At 43.5% G+C, this 10,489-nt stretch overlaps 1 protein-coding gene across 1 annotated transcript; it reads right to left on the reverse strand.

Annotated features, from left to right (window-relative positions):
* Positions 1-5,020: 5,020 nt before the first annotated feature.
* Positions 5,021-5,961, reverse strand: LOC311578828 (uncharacterized protein). Its single transcript, XM_084748896.1, has one exon. It carries the CDS (start codon positions 5,893-5,895, stop codon positions 5,344-5,346), a length of 552 nt encoding a protein of 183 aa, XP_084605022.1. The 5' UTR covers positions 5,896-5,961; the 3' UTR covers positions 5,021-5,343.
* Between the last annotated feature and the right edge of the window lie 4,528 nt (positions 5,962-10,489).

Below are 10,489 nucleotides of genomic sequence, written 5' to 3' on the forward strand. Positions count from 1 at the left end.
ATTGTACACGGAATTATATAAAGAAGATAGGAACTGGATATTGGGCAACATATGCACTTTCCACAGCCCAAGATTGCTGGTCTGTCCATAGTCAAAACCAGTGAGAAGGAAGTTACTCTTTTTAAAAAATAAGCTTGAAGTTAAAGTGGGAAATCTTGCATACAGGGAAAAACTAATGACTTGTCAATTTTCTTTAATACAGAATTTTATTAACACATGAAACTTCTATTCTCTTTATTTAGATCACAGAAATGCAAAATTTTCCCCATATAAAAATAAATAGATGCTGAGAATAAATATTACAAATGTTGACGATACCAGTAAAGCATTTATAGGGACACAGCCTACAGTAAATAATTCCATTAAAACATTAGTTATGTACAATAACAGCAGCCTGCTCCAGTGATCTAGTGTGACACACTGGGTCATCTGACAAAATGCCATGGCCATAGACATGACAATTCAGGCACTAGCCTGAACAATTGTTTTTAAGTAGTTGCTTGATGGCATCACTATTGAGGTGAATAGATGCAGTAATGGGTCAGAACAAGACCAAGTGTGGTAGACAATAATAGTCAGGTAACATGTTGGTCAGCCTGAGGGAATGAAATTCCACAAGATGATCCGCAGGAAAGTGGGTGACAGTCAGTGGTCTTGCAAAAGACAGAACAGCAGCAACTAGATGTACAACAGCTAGGATGAAGGAAGCTGGACAGACAGCATCTGGGGCAACAACAGCTAGATACACGGCAGCTGGGGCAACAACAGCTAGACACACTGCACCTGGGGCGACAACAGCTGGGAACACTGCAGCTGGGGTGGTAACAGATGGACACACTGCAGCTGGGGCAGCAACAGCTTGACATATAACAGCTGGGATGGCAGCAACTGAGGCAGCAATGACTTGATAAACAACAGATGGGCCTACAGCCACTGGTCACACAACATCTGGGTGACAGCAGCTCAATACACAACAGCTAAGCTGGCAGCAAGTGGTCCTGTAGCAGGTGGTCCTATAGCAGGAAGTCCCGTAACAGGTGGTCCTGTAACAGGTGGTCCTGTAGCAGGTGGTCCTGTAGCAGGTGGTCCTGTAACAGGTGGTCCTGTAACAGGTGGTCCTGTAACAGGTGGTCCTGTAGCAGGAGGTCCTATAGCAGGTGGTCCTGTAGCAGGTGGTCCTGTAGCAGGTGGTCCTGTAGCAGGTGGCCCTGTAGCAGGTGGTCCTGTAGCAGGTGGCCCTATAGCAGGTGGTCCTGTAGCAGGAGGTCCTATAGCAGGTGGTCCTGTAGCAGGTAGTCTGGCAGCAGCTGCTTTTCTGGCAGCAGCCTTGGCCACAGCCCTGATCAGAGAAGACAGAGCCACAATGGCTGAAGCTGAAATTTTGGCCTGGGTCTTGAAGAGAATAGGTTTTCTGAATTTGGGAGTCTTTTTTATACCTCTTACACAGCCCCCCATCAAGAGGCATCTTTAGTTTTATGGGTTATGTTAACAGATAAGACGTTATAAAACTGGGTAACTATAGACACTTGCTTTCAAAATGATGTTTTCAAATCAACCACGTCCCTTCCTTGTGTGCATCATATAATTTCTCTTCCAATTGGTGGTGGGGAACCAACAATTTGTGACTGGGTGTCACTATTTTCCCCTCATCCATGGCTCAGTCTAGGCACATACTGCAAGGTCCCATTTTATAGGACACACAGCAGATGAGAATGCATTTGCAAAAACTAATAGACGTGAAGTCACTCCCGTTGTAGCATAATGGAACATGGGTTTGTACAGAGGACCAGTCAATGTGCTGTGAGTGACTCCTGAGCAAGAAGGAAAGGCATGGCTCTAGGTGAGGGCTGGGGGTTAGGGAGTTGAGGAATGAAATTCCACCTAATGTATGTTGGCGTGTTTCCTTCCAATGTTTGCTTGTTGGACAGGTGGTATCACCCTACAAATCAAAGCTTTACTTTTTGAAATAACCAATTGACACAGAGCATTCAGTAGTACAACACGGCAGCCTATATTTTTAAAGACTTCCCAAGTTCTTCTGGGGAGATGCCCAGGAAGGGCAATGACTTTATCTCCTGATGCCTATTCAGTTCTGCCAGTAAGAACATGTTCTGGCTGGGCAGTGGCAGCACACACCTTTAATCCCAGCCCTCGGCAAGCAGAAGCAAGCATATTTCTGAGTTTGAGGCCAGCCTAGTCTACAGAGAGCTCCCGGACAGCTGGAGCTGCATCTAAAAACATCGTCTCAAAAAAAAAAAAAAAAAACAAAAGTCACAACGAAAATTAATATATTCTAACTGGCACCTCTTCCTCTCAGGAAGATGAAATAGAAGTAAGTCTAACAATGGGTTTGCCTACCACAGACAAATGTTGGCAGGGACAAGTTCATTACTATGACAATCAAGCAGAAATCCAACAGCCTTTCTAGCCTCAACTCCTTACTGCCCCGGCCACAAGCCGTGTGACGCTCCGTTCTTAGTGGCTTCTCCATTGGATCTGCCCTTCAGCTCTAAATGCAGGCATGGCTGCCTACCACATCACTACTGATGTTGCTCCTCCACTACTGCTCTCCTTGCCAGAAGGGTAAGCTGCCCCTACTCTAAAATGTCTCTGGTGCCTTACAGGTCTTTCCCATGGGGTAACTACTCTATTGACTTTGTTTTGGTCAAGTATCTTTTTTTCTGGTAGAAGTGGCTTCAAAATAAGTAAAGCCAGTGACGCAGCGTCAAGAGGCATTTTGTTTGTTCCTCTGGACACGGCCAAACCCACCTGAGTTTTGACAGCGTTGGCAGGATCTTAGAATGCCCCAAAAGGACACGCTCAGAACACAGCTTTCAAACACAGCCCAAGGTCTTTCTTCTTGCAACTTTTAAATTGTTTTCTTTATCACATCTTTACCTATTTGTGTGTATAAGTGTTTGTATAGGGAGTGCACACAAGTGTCGTTGCATGTGTGTGGGAGGTGGTGGTGGTACACATACGTGCCACTTCATGTGTGAGGAGGTCAGAGAACTTGTGGGAGTCAGTTACCTCCTTTCTCCTTTCCACCACATGGGTCTCAGGGTTGACAGCATGCACTGTTACCCTTGGAGCCATCTTGCTGGTCCCTTTCATGAAACTTTTTCCTAGCCTGCTATTTAAGCTCTTCCCTCACCCCCTCACCTCCTCATCCCAGAGTTATCACTAGTCTCCGTGCACTCTGCTTCTGACTGAGAGCTTCCTAGGCTACTGACTGAGCACTTCCTTCAGCATGGTGTCCTTAATGTAAAGGTGACTGGGGAGTGAGCAGCGTGGTCCATTTTCTGCCATGTTTGCTTCATGGATGCTTATCTCTGAGCTCATTTTACATTTCATTATAAGAATGCAAAGAATCTCTGCCCTCCTCTACCTCCTCCTCCTCTACCTCCTCTTCTTCCTCCTCCTCTGCCTCCTCCTCCTCTACCTCCTCTTCCTCCTCCTCCTCCTCCTTCCTTTCCCCTTTCCCTATCTTGCTTTTTATCTTTTCATCCTATGAGTTTGTGACTTTCATACTTCCCTAACATTTATTACCTTTTTGCTATTGGTTTTGAGGGGCTTCATTTGTTTGTTTTCTGAGTGTTTGTTTGTTTGTTTGTTTGTTGAGGCAGGGTTTCTCTGTGTAATAGCCCTGGCTGTCCTGGACTCACTTTGTAGACCACAGAGATCTGCCTGCCTCTGCCCCCCACCTCCTCAGAGTGCTGTGATTACAGGCATGTGCCACTGAGCCTGGCTGCATTTATTAGCTTTTAAGTCACCTCATTTATATTTTTAAAAAATTAAATCCTCCCATATCTCTCTTATCTAGATGAGAAGTTGTGCCCAATACATCCCATCTGCTTGGGTTGTACCTTTTATTCCCTAGCCCTTGTTTCGAGCACTAGACTGTGAGTTCCTTGTAGGAAACTACTGGTCTTCACATGTCTTATTATCCTTAGAATTCAGTGGCCCTATGAACCTGCCAATCATCTTATGAATTCAAGAGGTAAGTTATTGTTAATTAAGTAAGGTAGACCATGTTAGCCTGAAATACAGTCCTTTTTACAATATGGGTAGTAGATTATTTGTGCAAAATCAGTTTTCTTTTCTGTTTTGAATTGACAAATAAGTTGTATATATTTATGGGGTACTATGTGACGTTTTTGTATGTGCATGCATGACACACTGTCTACATCCAAGTTAACATATTTACATTCCCAATCATATTATTATTTCTGGCTGGGGAAAACATATAGCATGCTTTGTTCTAGGTGGTTGTGAAAGTAATCATCTGTAGCAACTTTTCCATGAAATTGAACACTAGAACTGTTTCATTTTTAAAGTTCTGTTTTTGTTTGTTTGTTTGTTTTATGTATGTGGTGTTTCGCCTGCATATTTGTCAGTGAACCATGTGTATGCCAGGTGCCTGAGGAGGCCACACAAAGGTGTTGGATACCCTGCTGTGAGCTGCCATGTGGGTGCTGGGAATTGAACCTGTGTCCTCTGGTGGATAAGCAAGAGTACTTAGCCACTGAGCCATACCTCCAGCACTAGAACTCTTTTCTCTAATTGTTTTATTGCATGTTAACCTGATATTCTTCACCTCTGTCCCTCTATTGTCCCCAGCATCTCAGAGCTCCTATAAAATCTCTCCCTCCCTTCCTCCCTCTTCTCCCCCCTCTCTCAGATTCCACCTTTGAGTGACTTCATGTGTATTTTCTTTCTATGTCTGGCTGATTTCACTTCATAACATCTTCCAATTCTATGTCATCACAAATTACAAGACTCCACTCATTTTATGGGTAAAGAGCATTCCATTATGTATAAGGCATTGTATTTACTATTCCGTCAGTTGACAGACACAGACTAATTCTGCTTCCCAGCCAATGTGAATAATGCTGCAATAAACATGAGACTACACAGACCTCTAACATAGTAGCAAAACTAATTTTCTTCATGCTCACAACAATCCAAACATCTTTTCATCTTGGAAGAAATAGTACTAGAAAATGAAATATTTTAAAATAAATGAGAAGATATATATTTCTGATATAAGGCAATATTTATTGAAGAATAGTTAACACAGTCTGGTGAAGGTCAAGAGCAGGGTAATAGTTGGAGACTTGAGGGGTCTGTTTAGCTGCACCAGGCAGGTGAGACACGCATGTTGAGGGGAGATCCTTCAGAAACATGAGTGGTACTCAATGTAGGACTCTCTTCTGCCAGTTTCTTACTGGTGTCAGGACAACAAAAGTAGGAATTCTTTAAGACATGGAAAGGTTAACATGGATGAGAAGGTCAGATCATTGTGATTATGGCTGACTCAGGGTTAGTAGTCAGGTGAAAAATTCAACAAGAGGGACCAGAGCAAGTTGTACGGCAACAAGTGGTCTGGCAGCAGACTGGGCGGCAACAGCTGGACACTCCACAGCTGGGGCGGCAGGTGGTCTGGCAGCAGACTGGGCGGCAACAGCTGGACACTCCACAGCTGGGACGGCAGGTGGTCTGGCAGCAGACTGGGCGGCAGCAGCTGGACACACCACAGCTGGGACGGCAGGTGGTCTGGCAGCAGACTGGGCGGCAGCAGCTGGACACTCCACAGCTGGGGCGGCAGGTGGTCTGACAGCACACTGGGCGGCAGCAGCTGGATTGACAACAGGTGGTCTGGCAATAGCTGGACACTCCACAGCTGGGGCGGCAGGTGGTCTGACAGCACACTGGGCGGCAGCAGGTGGTCTGGCAGCTAGGCCTGCAGCAGCTGGACACACAGCCGCTAGGGCGGCAGCAGGTGGTCCTGCAGCAGGTAGTCTGGCAGCAGCTGGGCTGGCAGCAGCTCTCCTGGCAGGGACTTTGATCACAGCCCTGCTCAGAGCAGACAGAGCCACAACAGGAGTTGACCATGGTGTCAGAGGTGGAGGTATTGAGTAGGTTTTCAAGAGAGTGAGTTTCTCAGATATGTAAGTCTCCTTATTCCCTGTCCTCTTTTATACCCTGATGTTGTTGCCAGGACATTTTATTGTTATTGTTTCTCTCAATAAATAAACAGTTACTAAATTAGTTAATTATGGAAGACTCCATGTAAAGGTTAGATGGAATGCATTATTTTCTTTCACAGGGTCAGAGTTTATCAAATCCAGTCTTTTCTCTTGAGTCACCTCTTCTGTTTCCTTGTGTGTATCATCAAATTTCAAGGATTCCTGTTCTGACTCAGCTGATTGAGAGTTGTGAGTTGACATAGCAAACTAGATCCAATAGTCCATGTGTCATCATGAAGCCTCATAACAGCCCTGTAGTGGGACTGTGTCTATCATATCTAAAGACTTTTGAATAGTCAACTGTTCAAGTGCCAGAAGAAAGTGTGAATGTTGAAGTGTGGATTAAGATTAAGTGAGGACAATGAGTTTGTGACATGGGCATGGGACCATCCCACAGTGATATTTCTCAAGAAGGAAATTTAGAATGTCAACAAATGTGAGAAGGAATGCAACTTTCAATTTATAGAGAATAGTTAGGATAAATGATGTTCACATACATCAGTTTTTCTGAAGACAACACTGTTGATTTTAGACAACCTTCACAGATGGGCTGTGAAGCCAACTTCTCTGAAGAATTGTAATTCTGTATTATTGCACTATATTGTTGGTATTATTACATTGTATTGTTTGTATTCTTTTGTTGTATTGTCTGTATATTGTATTGTATTATTGTACTGTATTAAATTGTAAGTTTGTGTTATTACAAAGGAGCTGTAATAATAGAAATGAGCCTTTTTGTGCAAATTGCACTCAAGTCCTTGGCTGTCTTGAGCCCCTAGTTTCTCCATTTAGTTCTTATGGCATTCGCTGGTAGTGCCGTCTAATTACATTATGTTGGGGTAGAAGGAAAACTGCATATCATTCCTACTGTTGAGAGCCTCACTGTAGTCTGATATCATTAATAAACAGTCTAAGTACATATGAAAACTATGGAAGTGCAATTTTTCAGGCATAAGATGAGATGGGTGGTAAATAGACATGGCATCTGGGTTGATTCTATTCAAATTTTATCTTCATTCTGTGAGAGTCCAAGTCTAGGCTGTCATCATTTTCCCATGTGTTTATGATAGTTATTTTGAACATAGGCTGGGTGCGTATAAAAAACAGGAGAGCTGACCTTTAATGGACAACATATTGGAAAGACGTCATTATCAAGGTCAAAGCAAGTGCATAAGTACTTAACATGCTAACATGATCTAAAACCAAACCTCATGGTCATTTATTTCTTTGGAAATAGCCAGCCTTCTCGGTGCAAAGGAAGAAAAAATGATATAGGGAAATATCTCTCCCACCGTTGGGATAATAATTCATCTGTCATCTTTCAGTTTGTCTTGGCTTCCACAGACTTGCGGGTAAATACATGAATAACTTAAGAGTTAACATTTCAATTTACCTAGTATGATATGGATGTTATATGCAAGTTATTTTCATTGTTCACGTGACAGCGACCCAAACATTTCTCCAAATAAAGTGATGGTCAAATACGCTTAATGGCCACAAATGTTTGTGATATTAATAAAGTAGGTATTTATTGGGACACAGTCATTCTATCCCACATGATTCCTTAAAAACTCCAAGGCATGCCTGGGATAATAATATGAAGTTGGTCAATAAAGTCACATGACACTTCTGTCATCTGTCAGAGTGCCATGGTAATAGGCAGGGAATTTAGCACTAATGTGTTTTATAGTTTAAATAGTTACTGGCAAAAAAAATAATGATTCTTAGACCAGATATGGTACCACACCCTTCTTATGTTGGCACTTAAGAAGTAGAGGCAGGAAGATCAGGAGTTTAAAGCCAGCCTCAGTTAAATACCTTAAGGTACCCTAGGATGCATAAGGCTTTGTCTCAAAGAGCCAAAACAGAATAAACTTTTTTTTAAAAAAAGCTCCTTGATTGTGTGACTGATTGATTGATGGACATAATGATGGCTCAGTTCAGGCACAGATGTAATGGAGAAAACATAAGGAAGGCTGGCGCACAGTGCCAACATGGTAGTTGCTCATGACGGGCAGCAAAAGCAAGAAACTGGGTGACAGTAAGCAGTCTAATAACAGATGTTCAGCCAACATCAGAGGTCCTAGCAGGGGCTTTAGCCACACACAATCCTAGTCAAAGTAGGTGAGGCTACAAGAGGTAACCATGGTATCCTGGGTGTAGGTTCTGTGTGGCTCCCCAGAGACACAAGATGGTCCAATATGGAGATACGCATCCTGCTGCTATGTTAGCATTGTTATGCTTGTAATTGTTTTCTGACTAGACCTTTCCAGACATTCTGGTCATTACACACTGTCTACACAATTACATTTGCTGTTTAAAGAGATGTTTGCATGATGTTCACTGAATCAGCTCTCCATCTCATGATGCATGAGGCCCTTTTAAATTGCAGCATTATTTCATCTGGGGCCTCCTGTGCGCTCTCTCTCTCTCTCTCTCTCTCTCTCTCTCTCTCTCTCTCTCTCTCTGTGTGTGTGTGTGTGTGTGTGTGTGTGTGTGTGTGTGTGTGTGTGATTGCTGTGCTGAGCATAGCTGAGTTCTTCCTCTAACCATTTAACTCTCTGACCCTGAGTGAGACAGGGAAACATAATCCCTTATGTTTGGATAATATTTAAAGATGTAAACATGGATACATCAGACACAGAAGTCAGACCTCAATATATAACAGCAAAATTATATCCATCAGTCCTATTACAAACTACAACTTTTTTAATTTTTTAAAATTTTTTATTAATTCACTCATATTACATCTCAACAGTTATCCCATCCCTTGTATCCTCCCATTCCTCCCTCCCCCCCTCTTTCCCCCTACTCCCCTCCCCTATGACTGTGACTGAAGGGGACCTCCTCCCCCTGTATATGCTCATAGGGTATCAAGTCTCTTCTTGGTAGTCTGCTATCCTTCCTCTGAGTGGCAGCAGGCCTCCCCATCAAGGAGACATGGTCAAATATGGGACACCAGAGTTCCTGTGAAAGGCAGTCCCCACTCTCCACTCAACTGTGGAGAGTGTCTTGTCCATTGGCTAGATCTGGGTAGAGGTTCAATGTTTACTGCATGTATAGTCCTTGGCTGGTGCCATAGTTTGAGCAGAACCCCTGGGCCCAGATCCGCCAGTCCTAATGTTCTTCTTGTAGGTTTCTAGACCCTCTGGATCCTTCTATTTCCCCATTCTCCCATGCTTCTCTCACCTAAAGTCCCAATAGGATGTCCTCCCCTCTGTCCCATTTTCTTGGTAAGTGAAGACTTTCATGGGACATTCCTCTTGGGCTAGTGTCCAGATATAAGTGAGTATATACCATTTGAGTCTTTTGCTTCTGGGTTAATTCACTCATTATGATCATTTCTATTTCAATCCATTTGTCCACAAATTCCTGAAATTCCTTGTTTTTAATAGCTGAGTAATATTCCATAGTATAAATATACCACACTTTCTTTATCCAATCTTCTACTTAGGGACACTTAGGCTGTTTCCATGTTCTGACTATTATGAATAAGGCTGCTATGAACATATGGTTGAGCATATGTTCCTGTTGTGTGCTGGAGCATCTTCTGGGTATATTCCAAGGAGTGGAATAGCTGGGTCTTGAGGAAGCCCTATTCCCAGTTTTCTGAGATAGTGCCAGATAGGTTTCCAAAGTAGTTGTACTAGTTTGCATTCCCATCAGCAGTGAAGGAGTGTTCCTCTCTCCCCACATCCTCGCCAGCATGTGGTGTCACTTGAATTTTTGATCTTAGCAATGCTCGATGTCTTTAGTCATCAGAGAAATGCAAATCAAAATGACTCTGAGATTCCATCTTACAAACTACAAGTTTTAAAGCTAATAAGCATTCAGCCTTCCTTTGTCCTACGCTGAAAACCAGGACATGAAAAACCTAATAGAGAAGATCGCTGAAACATGTCTCTCCTCAGAAGCCCCACCTCCACACATGTCACCAGGACCCAGCCCATGGTGTTCCTCCTACTGCCAGACCAACTACTGCAAAACCCATTCCTTCAGGACCTCCCACTAGAGACCAGTCTGTGTGGCCAGTGCTGCAAAACACACGTGCTGCTAACTTAGATGCCCCTGCAGCTCTCGCTGACTGTGCAGCCGCTGTCAATCTTTCTTCTGACTGATGTCTTCAACTGTTGTGGACCACTCACATCCCCCACAGCAAGCCTGCACCCTAAGCCTTGCTGAGAACAGCACGATGACACTGAGATGTGCTTCCATCGTCTCTCTACAGCATCTGAAAGACCACCGAGGGATATGCTCTGCTTCGCCCTGGTTTTATTCTTCTCTGTCCTTCGGTCAGCCTAATACGTGCTGGTCAGCTCCATGGTCTGAGCCCTGAGAAAGTGATCATCAGCTTTTGTGGGCTGCATTTGGCTCTCTAGAAGAGTCGGTTTCAAAGTCTTTCTAGTACATGCATTATGGTGAGTTAGCTCTGCCAAAACTCTTCTCAAGTTGTTTTCCTA

The sequence above is a fragment of the Acomys minous genome, assembly GCF_964271855.1.
Source record: "Acomys minous genome assembly, chromosome: 12".
NCBI lineage: Eukaryota > Metazoa > Chordata > Mammalia > Rodentia > Muridae > Acomys > Acomys minous.

Bases quoted from the DNA above. Each gene is read 5' to 3' on its own strand.
- LOC311578828 (XM_084748896.1), bottom strand. From the start codon at position 5,895: ATGGTCAACTCCTGTTGTGGCTCTGTCTGCTCTGAGCAGGGCTGTGAT.